Source organism: Hippocampus bargibanti, linkage group LG14 (assembly GCF_051943395.1).
Source record: "Hippocampus bargibanti isolate YZ-2025 linkage group LG14, ASM5194339v1, whole genome shotgun sequence".
Classification (NCBI taxonomy): domain Eukaryota; kingdom Metazoa; phylum Chordata; class Actinopteri; order Syngnathiformes; family Syngnathidae; genus Hippocampus; species Hippocampus bargibanti.
In genome coordinates, this window is record NC_142747.1 from 8,688,221 (window position 1) to 8,704,318 (window position 16,098).

General features: G+C 41.0%; 3 protein-coding genes across 6 annotated transcripts; all 3 read left to right on the forward strand.

Moving 5' to 3' along the window:
- The first annotated feature begins 110 nt into the window (after positions 1–110).
- get1 (guided entry of tail-anchored proteins factor 1) lies at positions 111–1,463 on the forward strand. The gene is made up of 5 exons (XM_089013949.1): positions 111–236; positions 359–524; positions 814–881; positions 994–1,108; positions 1,194–1,463. The coding sequence occupies exons 1-5, from the start codon at positions 147–149 to the stop codon at positions 1,265–1,267; spliced, it is 513 nt and encodes a 170-aa protein (XP_088870075.1). The 5' UTR covers positions 111–146; the 3' UTR covers positions 1,268–1,463.
- Positions 1,464–1,665: 202 nt separating this feature from the next.
- On the forward strand, positions 1,666–7,795 carry LOC148888177 (lebercilin-like). Its single transcript, XM_089013938.1, has 8 exons — positions 1,666–3,299; positions 3,380–3,591; positions 4,620–4,865; positions 6,240–6,377; positions 6,519–6,588; positions 6,669–6,796; positions 6,940–7,015; positions 7,108–7,795. The coding sequence occupies exons 1-8, from the start codon at positions 3,125–3,127 to the stop codon at positions 7,542–7,544; spliced, it is 1,482 nt and encodes a 493-aa protein (XP_088870064.1). The 5' UTR covers positions 1,666–3,124; the 3' UTR covers positions 7,545–7,795.
- Positions 7,796–8,227: 432 nt separating this feature from the next.
- LOC148888178 (uncharacterized) lies at positions 8,228–15,785 on the forward strand. Of its 4 annotated transcripts, none has more exons than XM_089013935.1 (8): positions 8,228–8,998; positions 9,075–9,283; positions 10,738–10,983; positions 12,081–12,218; positions 12,324–12,393; positions 12,470–12,597; positions 12,722–12,797; positions 13,602–15,785. In XM_089013935.1, the coding sequence occupies exons 1-8, from the start codon at positions 8,812–8,814 to the stop codon at positions 14,744–14,746; spliced, it is 2,199 nt and encodes a 732-aa protein (XP_088870061.1). In that variant the 5' UTR covers positions 8,228–8,811; the 3' UTR covers positions 14,747–15,785. The 4 variants fall into 4 exon arrangements, with proteins under 4 accessions (XP_088870061.1, XP_088870060.1, XP_088870057.1 ...); XM_089013934.1 differs by having other exon boundaries at positions 13,608–15,785; XM_089013931.1 differs by having other exon boundaries at positions 8,228–9,283.
- The last annotated feature ends 313 nt before the right edge of the window (positions 15,786–16,098 follow it).

Here is a 16,098-nt window from a genome sequence, read left to right on the forward strand (position 1 = left end):
GGATGTCGTCCTATCGTCGTGAGCGAACGATTATTTTCAAAACAGCAAATGGCACCGCACTCCATCCACCAGGTGGAGGTAGTGCACCATATTCGAAAAACCAGGACTCCAAATTTGTTTGCGAAGAATGTAAGACAACAGTTAACATGGCGGCCTGTTATGCTTGGTTTCTCGTGCTGGGGTCGGTTTTCCTTTGCAATCTCATGAAAACAGTTTTGCCGAACATCTCGTCGTTTGTAAGTATAGTTGACGCCTCAGTCATTAACGACTGCGCGTGTTCTTTGTCTTCATGATAATGCTTGTCGAAGTAACAGCCATGTTTTGGAATTGACATCTCACCCTGTGGAAATGTCTCCAGCTCTCCAAGATGGTGCAAAAAGATGCTGAACAAGAGAACGAGATGAGGGCTGAGATCCAGGCGATGAAGAAAGAGCTGTCTTCAATTAGCATGATGGATGAATTTGCTCGATATGCCCGGTTAGAGCGCAAAACAAACAAGATGACAGATCAGCTCAAAACACATGGTAACTTGTTTTTCTTCACTCCCTCTTTTATACACACACATACAGCTGAAATATTTATTACAGCAAATAGACTCCCAACGTAAGATGTCACTTCTTATCATTCAGTTTTATGCAGTGTCTGCATTTCAGTGGGGAAATTTATTTAACAATCAACTAAAGTCAGTTAAAATTAAACCTGCAAGTCAAGGTATCACTGTTCTACTTCCCATTTAACGCACAACTGCCTGCTGACTAATTGACATGAGCACACTATGAGACAGGTGAATAAATTGTTTTCTCCTCTCGACAGTGAAATCAAGGACTGCACAACAAGCCAAAATGAAATGGGTTGTCAACATTATCTTTTATCTACTGCAGGTAGGTCTGCCTCTTCATTTCAGATGCTAAACTAACCTTTTTAAATCATTCCACCTTAATTGCATGTAAAAAGTGGTGCCTGGTCTAACTATGTATTTTTGGTGTTTGTCAGGCTGCTCTGATGATTTCTTTGATTTGGAAGTATTACTCTGACCCAGTACTAGTGGTTCCCAGTAAATGGATCGCCCCCGTTGAACGGCTTGTGGCTTTCCCAACTGGAGTCCCAGGTAATCCTCTGATTGCGGTTGCAATGTATTCCTTGTCATTCTCTCATCATCATCAAATCCTGAAAATTATCTTTTGCTTTTCCAGGGGGAGTGGGAATTACATGCTGGTTGGTAGTTTGCAATAAGGTGGTTATGCTGGGACTTCATGCCTTCAACTAGAAACGAGTGATACAGTAGTCGAGTTCCAATAAACGTTGTTTGTGTTAATCTACATATAGTCACTCATTTGGTTCTGGCATGGGGAAAAACAAGCATGCCCTGCAGTTTTTTTGAGTTAAGTGTATAATTTATTGCTTTGTATTTTTTAATGAACACATTACGAAAAAGCTTTTAATAAAAAACATCTACAAAATCATACCTTTTTGAGACAGACATTTTGGTACAAATTTTGTACGTCCGTTATCCAAACTACTTATCCCCACGCGGTCAATGGGCCTGCTGGATCTTATCCCATCTGATTTCAGGCAGTATTTTAATTCAGCAAAACCTGACAATTATATATTTACTTTTAACAGAACACATATTAAAGGAAGAAAATTAGCCATTCCATTGCATCTATTGTTGGAAATAACACAACCTCCACTCCTCCTCCTGAAAAAGAAGAACCATCACCAGTCTGCCAATCCAGAGGCACGTTTTTCGATGGCCATGCAATGTTGCAGATGCCTGTCAGCCGTCCTCGCCCCACAACATCCAGAGCAGTGGTTCTTAATCTTGTTGAAGGCACCGAACCCCACCAGTTTCATATGTGCCTACTAACTGCAGACTAGACTGAGGGTTGGACCTCTGTGGCGGAGGATCCACTGAACCCCTGAGACCGACTCACCGAAGCCATAGGGTTCGATTGAACCCGGGTTAAGAACCACTGATCCAGAGGCTTGAGGAACTCTGGGTGGATCTCATCCACAACTGAGGCTTTGTAAGCAAGGAGCTTTTTTATTACAACCTTGGTGGCTTCAACCCCAGCAGTGCCCGACCCCACGATACACAGTGTTAATGGTGCACGACTTCCACCTTCTGAAATGCTGGGTGGATGTCAACAGGACCTCCTGCCAATATACTATGTTGCTGATTTTAATATTTATTTTCTTTTGTTATTGTTTAGTCAGTGTTCACATTTGTGTGTGACATAATAAAATACAGAACTGTTCTGTATTGTTTTAAATTGGGATGGTACACTTAATTTTGAGTGCTCAATTAACCTGCCATGCATGTCTTTGGAATGTGGGAGGAAACCAGAGTATGTACCTGGTGAAATCAGATGCAGGCGTGGGAAGAACATGCACACACAGGGACGTCAAAGCTGGAATTGAACACAGTACCTCTGCACAGTGAGGTCAAGCAATATACTAACCACTGGATCACCCAGCCGCCTAATTGATTTCATGCCAACAAAAAATGTGAACAATATATATGTTGCTGTGCCGATTACCATTTTGTGTTTGCTGAGCGAGTTGCTTGTTCTGTAGCCACAAAGGGACTTCTTGTGCCCGGCCCAAGCCCGGATAAATACAGAAGGTTGTGTCAGGAAGGGCATCCGACGTAAAAGCTTGGCCAAAAAAACATGCGGATCAAATCTCTAAAGATGGAGAACACTGATTTGCTGTGGCGACCCCTTGAAGGGAAAAGCCTCAAGGAAAAGAAGATATATGCATGATTCATTTGGACGTTGAGCATTAAACACAACAAATATAAATACAAGGGGATAACGCATTTAAAATAAGCAGTTTTATCACGCATTGCACTTTTCTTTCGCCGACCGCGTCTATGAATGACCAGCCTCATCCGTAAATTCAAACTCCAAACAATATTCAGCGTTTTTCTTCGTCAACAACGTGGTCACGTGATATCACACCAATTTATCGACCGTTCGTGACATTTCTCCTCACTCTTTGTTTTGACTTAATGACACCATAAAGGCTCGAGGTCGGAGGGGTTGGAAGCAGTCTGATTTGAAGTGTGGCAGCTTTGGTGGTGCCGGTTGCCGTTTTCTTTTTTTCTCCCTAAAGCTAGGTGATGAATGTGGAACTGCCAGACTTGGCACCGAAGACAAAGGAGGAAAGCAATGATGTAACGTGCAATGGAAAAGCATCTACAACGTGCTCCCTGCCTACAATCTTTACAGGGCCGACCAAGTCTCATGCACGCAGTACTTTAGATGACAAACTGGGTCCATACAGAAAGAGTGGAGGTATTTATTTTGGTGACACGTCGTTTTGGAATTTCTGCGTCCTTTGTCACTGCTATTCACAATAAACTACGAAATTTTAGATTACAGACTGAAGTTGCCTCCCATCAACGACAAACCTAATCCTTATGAACTGTCAACAAACCTCGCCATTAGAGATCTGAAACGACAAAATGGGGACCTCCAGCTGCAGTTGGTAGTATTCAAGACGCGGTCCAAAGCGATGAAGAATGTCCTACATCGCCACTCTGTGGCTGTCCAAGAATATCAACGATTAGAAGGCAGTCTATCTCAGGTTGGTGTTTATTAACTCATTTTGCACTGTTATCTCCGCGCACCCTCACCACTTTTTAGAATTATATATTTTTTGAAATGTAAAACCCCGCCGTAGATGGAAAACGTCACTACAACGGAAGTTTGGAAACAATCTGAACGGCTTAGTCGATAATTGGGGGACAATTTGAGGACCTCATACTTCGGGAAAACAGACCATTTAATTCAGTTTTGAAGAAAATAATGGCTCTCAAACCACAATATGTGATGTGTCTAGTAAACTACCAACACCACACCGTTTCGTCTGTATTTGTATAATTATTTTTCTACGTGTGACGCAGCCCTGTTTTTTCCAGTCAAATAGTGACCTTAAAAGACAGAAAAATAAAAGTTGACAATGCTACGGAATGTATGCACGTCTACTTATAGATGAGTAGGATAAACCTGAAATTATTCATGACTTAAATTGATTGGCATCTCAGGTTATACTTCCGGTTTTGATCCACAAGACCATTATAGCCTCACTCTAATTATGGCAGTAGTACACTGGATGCTATTAGGCTCATTATATTTTCTATAGCCATGAGTTGGCTTTGTGTGATGTGAGTCATTGAGTGGAATTCTTTTTTGTGACAAGACTTTTGAAATCCTACTTTAAACATCACAATTTGGCCTAGTGTCTTCCTTGGCCTTGGTGGTGCTATTTGCGCTTTAGCAAAACCGCAGACCATTGGCGAATGGGGATGCATTTACACTGAGATTGAATACACACACATGTGCTCTATTCGTTTTCTGTCATGTAGGTCAATATTGCATTCTTCGGAAATACTCTGAGCACTTTTGAGTGAGATGGCTGTAGTGCATTTTTTTTTAATAAAAAAAAGTAGTCGTCAAGTAAAGAATTAATTTGGTTGCACTGCAATCTTGCGTCCTACTTTATACAAATATTTTAAACCAGAAATGCGGCAAGAGATAAAAATGTTAAATGGCACTGAATATACTTTTGCAACACATGTTTCATTAGAATGTCTCAACATATATGTGTTCTAGATACAAGATCAGCACATCAATGAGGTCAAGGCCATGAGGAATTTGCTTGGCAAGACACACAACAGCTGTGACATGTTAGCAAAAAAGCTGCAAGAGTCCGAGAAGGAGTTGTTGGACTCAAAAGACAAGATCCTGCAGCTTGAATCGCAGATATTTGATAATCCCACCATGCTGGAAAGGGAAGAGCTCAGCCGCAGGTTGGATGAGGCTACCGTGAATCTGAAGGAGAAAAACAAGCGGATATGGGTATGTTTAGGAGCAGCATGGCTCAGGAGGTAGAGTACCAGACTGTATATCAGCACAATAGAATGCATGTGGTGGGTAGAAAAACTAAATTACTTCATCAGATATCAGTGTGATATCTGTTTTCCGTCATCTAGAATTGGAGCATTTTATTGGACCAGTGAGCAAATTTGCGAAATTGAGCCTCTCCATGCATTTCCTATACAAAGGGATGAGTGTAACCAAGTGAAACCACGATCAAGTCGGAATCATGCTGATTCAAATGCCAAAGAGTACAATTGAGTTTTGAGACGGGTTTTAAAGATGGGCAGCGAGAGGGCTTGCCGAATGTTCGGTGGCAGGTCATGCCAGAGAGTGGCACCAGCAACGGAAAAGGCTCAATCGCGTCTGAGCCTCCGATTAGTTTTTCGGCACATTTAATAATGTCTGGTCAGCAGACCTGAAAGGTGTGTAGGAGCTTGGAGAGGTAAGGAGTAGCGAGGCCATTTAAAGATTTGAAGACAAATAATAAGATACTGAAAAGAACTCCAAAATGTATCTGGAGCCAGTGAAGGGATGCCAGACTAGTAGTTATGTGCTCCTTCTTACGAGTACCAGTCAAGAGGAGAGCAGCAGCATTCTGGATGATCCTAAACGCTTCAAGGAGGATTGGCTGACTCCAAAGTAAAGTGCATTACAGTCATCGAGCCGAGATGTGACAAAGGCATGAATTACTACTTCAAGGTGCTCATGAGAGAGGTTTTATTTTAGCCAGTTGCCTAAGATGAAAGAAGATGGATGTTTTACAAGTGAGGACAGAGCGCCTTGTATTTGAAGCTCCCCACTTTTCAAGTGACCAAAAGTACTTCACAACTAATACTGAAATACATGAAAAAAACAATTTGAGGACAAATTAATCTGTATGTGGGGAACAGGTGTGCTCATCATGTTCAACAGTGTACAATTGTGATTATTAACTCATTCACTGCTATTCCCGAATTTATTACGGGAATTGAAAAGCATGACGTGAAGCGCCATTACTGAATCTGTTCGGGTTGTTTTTTTTCTCCACGGGGAGCAGTTGCCTTTGGTACAGCCACCCCCACTTTCACTGTGGATAACTCTAGATAAGAAATAAATTCGACACATTATTTTTTTTCTGATGAAAGAAGAGACTAAGCCTTAGACCCTCTTCTTTCATCAGGAAAAAAGCGTAAGAAACCTTAGACTCTAAGGTTTCTTACGCTACATTGAACGTTTATGTAATCCTAAAACTCAATCGTTTGTGGGTCCTGCGATTTGAGTGAAAATGACAAAAACCATAGCATGGAGTGGAAACCTATTTGCACATCGTTAGGCAGTGAATTAGTTAATTTACTTTTGTTTAATCCTTTCTAGGAGTTGGAGAAAAATAACAAGTTGCTTCAAAGCACACTCCATCGCCACATAGCAGCAGAGCAACGAAAACTTTCCAAGAGCTACGACGTGTTCTTCTCTCTGCAAGCACGGGTTTACGAGTTAACCAGAGAAATTAAAGTAGGTTTAAAACCAGCCGTGTGTCTCATATTACAATAACCACATTAATTGTGATCTGTGTAATTTCAGCTCAATCACACTGATACTAAGCCTTGTGAAGATGTGGTAAATCATCTAATTTTGGTGGTTTTATTTGAACAGGAACGAAAGAAAGAACTGGAAGACCACAACATAGTCACGCTGCGATTCGAACCTTCGGCAAACAAAAAAGGTTCCGTAGCTTAGCCTCGTCTGCACTTTGCTTCTTGTGACAATCATGGCTAATACGTGAATCTCATTTTTAATTTGCAGAAACATTCAACAAGATGGTCCAGACTGATGAAATAGCCCCTATGACGAGCGAAAAGGCATCTTCATACAAGTCCGGCTCTCCTGAGTCTGACGATGAGATGCAACAATGGCTGAAATCAACCAGCACAGTATGTGATTCAAATAACATTTGAGAAATTTGAATGAAGTACTATTTCACTCTTTCACACACAATGATACCATTGTTTTCTATTTATTTGTGGGGAGAATAGTCTCCGGGTGAGAATAATGATTGCGGTTGGATGTTTTTCAGGATATCCCACGGGGGTCTTTAGCAGTTCGATACGTGAAGATTAAGAGAAATATGGAGCTTCCAAAGAAATGTACAGGTAAGCCACTATTTTGTCTTGTAATTGTGGTCGACATAAACACACCCAAACATTTTGTGAAAAGTAAAACTAAACAACAACAAAAAAATCAGACTTTCAGGAAATCCCCACCCAACAAATGGCAGGAGACCATTGTGACAAAAAGGAGGTAACGGTTGCTTCACATGAATCAATGGAAGAGGAACACGATGAGGACTGGATATCCAAACAAAAAAGCCCTGATTCTTGTAGCTTTGATGAGACAATTGTCAAAACGCCACCTCAACAAAAAGGACACAAACGTGCCCAATTTCGTCGTAAGTACGTGTATAGTCCTATGACGATAAATCTGCACTTGGGAAAACCAGCTTACAGTGGATTGGACCGGATGTCATGTGAGAGTCAGACTCGAAAACAAGCACCAACATGGAAATTCGAGGAAGAAGATGCTCCCCCGCATGACTACCAGAATTCTCAACCTGATCTGGATCTTTCCTACTCAAGTCTTTTTGGCAGCTGTGAATCTCCCTGTGGGACACATTCAAGATGATATATTTTTGACCGGTGCTTCCAACTCCTCAGTAAGGAAAGTAACTATTGGCTGCAGTGGTTGTTATCATAATTGACAATCTTTTTTTGTGTGTGTGTGTGTGTGTTTATGTTTGGATTTGTTAAAATCCTTATCATTTTGACACTGATGTCATGTTTTTACTTATTACGTTGGCCTGCCAACTAAACACATTGTGCACGAATTTGCCTAAAATATTTTTGTATGAGCGTGATTCAAAAGTAAAATCAAACTTAAAACCCCTCACCATTTGTTACTTACATCTTGCAAGATGTCAAGTTCACGGTTTGAGAAATTAGCTCAGTTACCATGCGATTAAGTCCACACTACCTCTGAATATCAAAGATGGCAAAGAGGTGAAAGTGTTCAGACTATTTGCTTGATTCATCAAAAGGTGTGCACTTTTTCTCTGAGAACTTCCGGGTTGATGGTGAGGTACCCATCACTTGTTAGATTTTTGTTTTGTCTTGGGCTCATGATGTGCAAAAAGCACTGAATATAAAGCACTATATGGAGCAAATATCACATCTATAGTGATAAAACAATAATTTGTAAACAAAAGAAAGCAGCAAACTAAGATTAAGTCTGAGTCATGCCATGTCAAATGCCAAATAATTCACATGAGTTTTATCTGATTTTTCAAGATGGGCAGCGTTAAATTAACATTTATGCAGGAATTGTATTGGTTGAATCGTGGATCAAACACTTTTGATGCCTTTCACCTTTTTAGTTAGAGAACAGCAGGTTTTAACCGCCGCCCCCGCCAAATAATGCAGGAGCGTTGCATTCGAAAGGAAACTTGTAAGTAAATAACATGGCGTTCATGTTGGTTAATCCTGAAATTTGACCCAAAACCTCAGTGTTCCTAACTTTTTGCTCGTGGAATCCGGAGGGGGGCTCGCAAACACCGCCTCATTTCACTTCAAGTGACCTCTGGGGTATGACTCAATTCTACAGAGAAGTTGTTGTAGTCGCGCCCACTTGCCAACTATTGACATCATCCAATTTGTATGATGTCGCCCGCGTCGTCCACCTGTAATATGAGTAGGCGTCGTCTGTATCTGTGCTCTGATATGAGGTTACAACCGATTGCGTCATTAAAAGCAACACTGAAGTCGGATTTGCAGGTTCACAGCCCAGTAACGTTAGCCGTGGATTTCCATTGGCGTCTGGCCGCCTTTTGCAGCGGCGTTGAAAGTTTTTTTGCAATGCGCATGTAGAAGGGATAAAAAGTTGTTGCAAGGGAGCGATGAGCGTGAACCAGCGGGACTTTGCACCGAGGTCAGGGGCCGAGGGGGATGCTGCACGATGCATCAGAGAATCCCAACCATGCTCCCTGCCCAAACTCCTCATCGGCCAGCGCTGCTCTTTGCAAACTAAGTCACATTCATACAAAGCCCAAGAGGACAAACTCAACCCTTATAGGCGAAGTGAAGGTATTCAAACACGGCGCACTTTGCTATAAATATTTATACGTCTCTAACCACCGTGCAAAAAATGTCATCCATTTAGCTTGCAAGTTGAAATTGCCACCAATTAGGGACACAGCGAAGTTGAGGGAGCAGTCTGCAAACAACATTAAGGAGCTTAAGAACCAGAATTTTGTGCTGCAACAGCAACTTAAAGATTCGAAGACTGAGAACAAAATATTGAAGAACGTTCTGCATCGCCACACGGTGGCGCTGCAGCAATATCAAGATTTGGATGGGAGTATTTCTCAGGTGGGTCGCCTTTTGTATGGCACTGGTACTGTGTGAGAAAATGATGCTCGTTAATGTCACCAGCACACAACGCCACGCAGCAGTCATTTCTTGCTTTGATTTGTGCAGTTTTTGTGGTCATCGTGACAACAACAACAACAACAAGACTTGAAACAAGAATGTGGACTAGTTTCTGCTGATTGGTGCATACAACCCTTAACAGTGTTCTTTGGCTGGTACTTTTTTTTGTAATTCATAACTGCTGAAATTCAGATCTGAATCTGTCAACCAATACAATTCCTGCATAAATGTTAATTTAACGCTGCCCATCTTGAAAAATCAGATAAAACTCATGTGAATTCTTTGGCATTTGACATGGCATGACTCAGACTTAATCTTAGTTTGCTGCTTTCTTTTGTTTACAAATTGTTTTATCACTGTAGATGTGATATTTGCTCCATATAGTGCTTTATATTCAGTGCTTTTTGCATATCATGAGCCCAAGACAAAACAAAAATCTAACAAGTGATGGGTACCTCACCATCAACCCGGAAGTTCTCAGAGAAAAAGTGCACACCTTTTGATGAATCAAGCAAATAGTCTGAACACTTTCACCTCTTTGCCATCTTTGATATTCAGAGGTAGTGTGGACTTAATCGCATGGTAACTGAGCTAATTTCTCAAACCGTGAACTTGACATCTTGCAAGATGTAAGTAACAAATGGTGAGGGGTTTTAAGTTTTATTTTACTTTTGAATCACGCTCAAAGTTTTACACTTGATTTGTTTTAAAGACAGTTTCAAAAAGCCAAAATGTTTGGACAACATTCGTGTGTTTGGTGAATTTGTGTAATTTGGGGACATTGACAGAAAAAAATAAGAGCATATCATTTGCTTAGCCATGATAACCAACATCCGCATTCTGAAGAATTTGTAGCATATCCAGACTAAAAAAAAGGATCCAGCAACAGACCTTTGAAAAACCCCAGATGTAATGGCTGTTAGATTAGAATTAACACTTACAATGGTCACAATACACGATAATTAATAAATAAAACAATAAAGAATGTCCTCCAAGTAGAACAAGAAAAAATGTTGTTTTCCATTAAATCCTACCCATGCTTGCAAACTGTTCAAGGTGAATTATGATCTACTGCATTTAACGTTGCATGGAAGGAGATCCTTTAAGCTTAGAACGGAAAGGAATGGAAGTACAGTAAAGTCTCGTTATATCGATATTCTCGGGAGTCTGAAAAAATATCGATATAACCGGACTATCGATATATCCGATCCTGCGGCATGTAAATTTTCTCCTTGCGTTCATAGAAATAGTATCGTAATAAGCAGCACGATCGACATAACCGATATCGATATAAAGAGACTTTACTGTAGTTCCCGGAAAGTGCAAATAGAGAAGTAATGTCAGTATGGCTATTTCTTTTGTCTTGTAATGTTGTCTGTGATTGGATTTTCTAGATACAAGACCAGCACAGAAACGAAGTAAAAGCTTTGCGGAAGTTGCTCACTGAGACACGCTCGGGCCGTGATAAGCTGGCAAGAAAGCTGCAAAGCACAGAGAGGGAGTTGTTGGACTGCAAAGACAGGATTAGTCACCTTCAGTGGAGGGTCAACCGAAACCCTCACCTGCTGGAGAAGGAGGAACTCACTCGAAGGCTCAGTGAGTTTACCATTCAGCTGGAGGAGAAAGACAGGAGGATACAGGTATGTTTTAGGGGCAACACGGCTCAATGGGATACTAACATTCACTACCTGGTGCACTTGTACGATCTCATAAGATCTCGTTCAAGATATGTGTGCCTTTATATGGATTATACTGGTTTCACTGAGTTGCTTTGAGAACATAGGACTTGTTTTCAGTGTTTTTTAGAGTTTCTCAATGTGGGTTCAATCCAACCTGATGGGTTCGGCGAATCAGTCTCAGAGGTTCAACAAAGCCTCTGCCATAGTAAAATAAATAAATAATTTTTTAAAAAATTATTTACGTTTCCCCCTGTCCCATTTTTATTTTTCTCGAATGAAAGTTCAGTGAATGAGCCTGTAACCGTTTAGGTTCATGATCTCTAACAAGTTTAACTCATTCACTGCCAGACTTGTGCAAAAATGTGTCCACTGCAGTGCCAGGGATTTTGCCAGGACCCACAGAATATTGAGTTTTAGGAGTACATAAACATTCAATGGAGTGTAAGAAACCTTAGACTCTCTTATTTCATTAGAAAAAAGAGTTGATTCCTAAATTATATGGGTCTGGAGTAATATGAGGTGAAATTTGCGGCTGCTGTACAAAAGACAAATGCTTCCCCCTCGTGGAAGGGAAAACACATTGCCAGAGGTCTAACTAGCGGTTTATCGGCACCGCACATCCTGCAACAAAAAACAAAACCAAACAAATTTGAGAATACCCAAATAAATTTGGGAATGGCAGTGAATGACTTATGAACAACTGCATTTGAATATGTTGAATATGCATGTGTACCTAATGGGAGGCCAGTGAGCAGAGCATTGTTCAAAAATTCCGCCGTAAGAGTATCAAAATGTCAATTCCACATGAGCATGAACATTTACGTATGTTCTCATTCGTGGGTTGGCACCATTCAGATCAACATACATAATTGTCTGAATTAGTAAATGCAATCACGGGATGACAAAAATACACGTGTTCCATTCACGATTCTATTTGTGCTAAGTGGTAATAGGTCCAACCATTCGTTGTAATTCCTGAGCAGCGGAAACTACAATAACTGAAAAGAGGTGGTTCCATGATTTCATTTTTATGTCTTTTTTCCCATTATTTATTGTAGTTCTTGGAGAAGAGTAACATGTTGCTTCAAGGCTCACTCAATCGCCATGTAGCAACAGAATACAAAAAGATGTCCAAGAGCAATGAGGTGTCTCTGGGCCTACAAAGCACAGTTTCTGAATTATCCAAGAAAGCTCAAGTAAGTTGAAAGAAGTCTGGTATAGTTTCATTTGTAATTAAAAAAAATACTTGGTTTGTCAAGACAGTATTTACGGTAATTTACATTTTGTATTCCTTATTCAAGTTTGACAGAACAAGAGAAGCAGAGACAAATCATAGAAATGCTATCCGATCACGAAAAAGTGGAAGAAAAGGTACAGTTCCAAAAAGACTTTTTTTTGTTTCCTCGTTCATTGTTGGTGGCATTTGACACACTTTTGTGATTAGCAGTCAATCAAAGCAAGATGGTCCAGACGGAGGACCTTGGCTCGACAAACAGTGAGGCCGACAGTCGGATCAAGTCGGACCCTTCTGAGACTGATGGAAGGCTCCAAAGGTGGAAGAGCCCTGGCAGCTCGGTACGCCATTTAAATAATTGCAGTGTTGGACTTTGGCCTCATCATTTCATGTGTATGCATATAGGAGGCCCAATAATTTGGCTACTCATATCAAAAAATGAATAACTATGATTATGCTTTTCAGAATTATGCACGACGCAAATCTCGTACAACTGAACAAAGCAGGAAGAACAACCAGAAGCGTTCTGCCCGAAAATCAGGTGAGGCGATTGTGCCACTTAAGACTCATTTTACCACTGAACATAGTGGTTCAAACCTGTACTGGTTCAGGACAAATGTTAACTCATTCACTGCCAGACGTGCAAAACTGTCCACTCCAGTGCCCGTTTTTTTTTGTCATTGTGACTCGAATTCCAGGACCCACAGAATATTGAGTTTTCGGACTACATAAACATTCAATGCAGTGTAGTAATCCTTAGACTCTCTTCTTTCGTCAAAAAAGAGTTAATTCCTAAGTTCTATGAATCTGGAGTTATATGAGCTTGAAATGAGGGCGGCTGTCTAAAATAAAATGCCATAGTAACATATTGGTTTAGATAGCGCTTTAATCCTGTGACTGTAAAGTGTCCTTGAGAGTTTTGAAAGGCGCTTATAAATGAAATGTATTATTATAATTATTATTAACAAGAGCTGAAGCTGTAAGAAAGCGCTAACATGGAAAAAAGGGGGAAATGCTGCCCCCTCGTGGAACAGAAAAACATTGCCAGAGGTCTAGCCAGCGCTTTATTGGCACCCCCGCTAGAAAAACCAAAACCCGAACAAATTCGGAAATGGCGCTGTACCTCATATTTTCAATTCCGAATACATTTGTGAATGGCAGTGAATGAGATAATAATCCAATTACCGTAAAAAAAGGTAAATAGATGAAAAATTTTCATGAATGTAACAATAATGACTTCATTCAGCATGATTATCAAAGGCAGTATTATCAAAGATGTCATTTCGATATTGATCCATTTTGATAGCTGTTGCAAAATGTGTGAATTGACAAAAATACGTGTTAGTTTCAGCCAGCGGGGATAACCATTATCACCAAGAGGAAAGACGGGATTCATCAGAAGATACGCAGGAGTCAGAGGAGAGTGAGGAGGAAGACAATGAGGAAAAGGAAAAGAGCAAGGATGAAGATGACAAGGAGGAGGAAGAGGAGCAGGAGGAAGAGGAGAATGAGGATAGAGAAGGCCAAGGAAGGTATGAGGAGCACAACGGTGAAGGAAAGGAGGGAAAAGAGGAGCATGATGATGAAGATTATGAGGATGAAGGAATGGACCAAAATGTTGATGAGGAAACTGAGGAAACGGAGGGAAAAGAACAAAAGTCAGAGGAAACGAGGTTAGAGGAGACATTTGATCAAACAATAGGGGAAGGGGAGGAGGGGGAGGAATGGGACTATGAGGACGAAGATGAGGAGCAAGAGGAGGGGGAGGAAAACGTCGTGGAAATCCACCTGGTGAAGATTAAGGAGGATGAGAAGAAAAAGAATAATGGTGGGGAGGACGATGATGAGGGGAATAATAAGAAAGAGATGATGAAGGATGGGAGGGGAGAGGAAGTGGAGAAGGAGGACGCTGAAGAGGCGGTGGGGAACATCGAGATGGAGGAGGAAGTCGAGGAGAGGGAAGTGGTCGAGGAAAGGAAATCAGAAGAGATGACGGAGGCGCGAGATGAGAGAGAGGAGCAGGAACTCGAACAGAAGGTGGTGGAGGAGGAAGATGAGGAAGAGGAGGAGACGGTGGTGATTGTGGAGGAGGTGAAACAACAGGAAAAGAGGAAGGAGAAAGGAGATCAGAAAGACATTCGGACATACAAACAATGCTCTTTGTCGTCCCTTCTCAACGACAACAGGGTGGTAACGCCACGTGAACCAAAACAATTCTCACGTCCCAAAAATCGGCGGAAATATAACTTCACCCCAGTTACAAAGAACCTGCATCTGGGCAAGCCAGCCTACAGCGGCGTGCATTTGCGGTATCACAAAGGGTCAAGCATGCCAGTCAAAGAGGAAACCCTTTACTGTCGCAATCGGAGACGCTCTGCAGAAATAACCGAGGACGTCTATCTGAGCGACGACCAGACGAGCCAACAGGATGCCGCGAGTGACAGCTCGGATTTGGAATCAAAACATAATGACTCCCCAACATGGACTTAAAGCAACAGGAATGGCCAATTGAACCCCATTTTTTGTTGGGGGGCCCTGGCTCTCCATTGAGTTGCATCAGTGGTATAGAACTACCTTGTGCCCAGTTGGCTTCATTGCCCTTCTGGGATGTATAGACACTTGAGGGCACAAGACATTATATTGTACATGTGTACATTTTGTTCAAATTCACTAACTTCCTGCTCTGTTTACATGCAACTTCCTGGTTTCTTTGAGAGCAGGATGATGCAAAAACGACCTAATTAATTTCAATGAAACTGGAGAGGTATGACACGGACCAAGGAGGCGTTCTTTAAGTCACTTGTCAATTAGTATTTTTATCACCTTTCGCACTATAGTGCAAGTCTTTACATGAGGACAACTCCCAGTCATCGTTATTCACTTGTTGATTTTGATCGTAACAAATGTGTCCTTTTGCATTAACCGAGCAAACCTTGTGACCAGTGACATTACATTCTAATGTTGCTAAAAATTGATTAATGGCATATCATTCGTTGTCTTGAAAAGTCAATGAATAAGAGTAAACATGTGAAAATCCCTTTGAAGGATGGATACATAAGCAATCAAATGAAAAACAATACATACTCTGACCTGTATATTGTAGCGGACATTTTCTCACCCACTAGCGATGTAAAAAACATAACCAGTTTTTTTTTAACCCATTACATTACTTAAATGTGTTCCTTGGTACCTGTTGTCTTACTGTCAAAAAATGGGAGCCTCATGCCTATCTGACTAAATGAAAAGGCTCAATTTTCATCATCTTCCACTAAAGCTAAGCCTGCCTCCTTCAAGCTGTTGGTCACTCCAGGTCAGAGTTCACTGTGAAACTTGAAACACCCTTGAATAGAACAGTCGGAGAAACAATACTTTGAAAACGTTTGCACATTACTTTTGGACCAGGAGAATACATAATAGCGGCATTAGTCCAGGAATGACAATTATGTATATACTTGAAATTGTATTTTATAAAGGACTCTTAGATATTTATTGTGCTATTGTGTTTGTGCAGGCGTATGAATGTACCACAAATTATTTTTGCACATTGCTGAAGTTTTTTTTGAACCAAAATAAAAAAAAGACTTGTACAATAATTTCATCATTGGTGTGGACGGTTGTTGTCTCCGTGTGCCCTGTGATTGGATGCCAACCAGTTTAGATCCGGTAGAGGTCCCTCTTAACCAATGGGATTCTAGAATGATGCTCGGCAATAGCCAATGGCAGAGCAGTGAAAACTAAATTGCGTTCACCAAAGTCGGAGCTGCGACCAACGCCTACTTTGTATTCTTTACCTTTCGCTTTTTGAAATTTCTTTCTTAACAAGAGGAAATATTTTCCCGTTG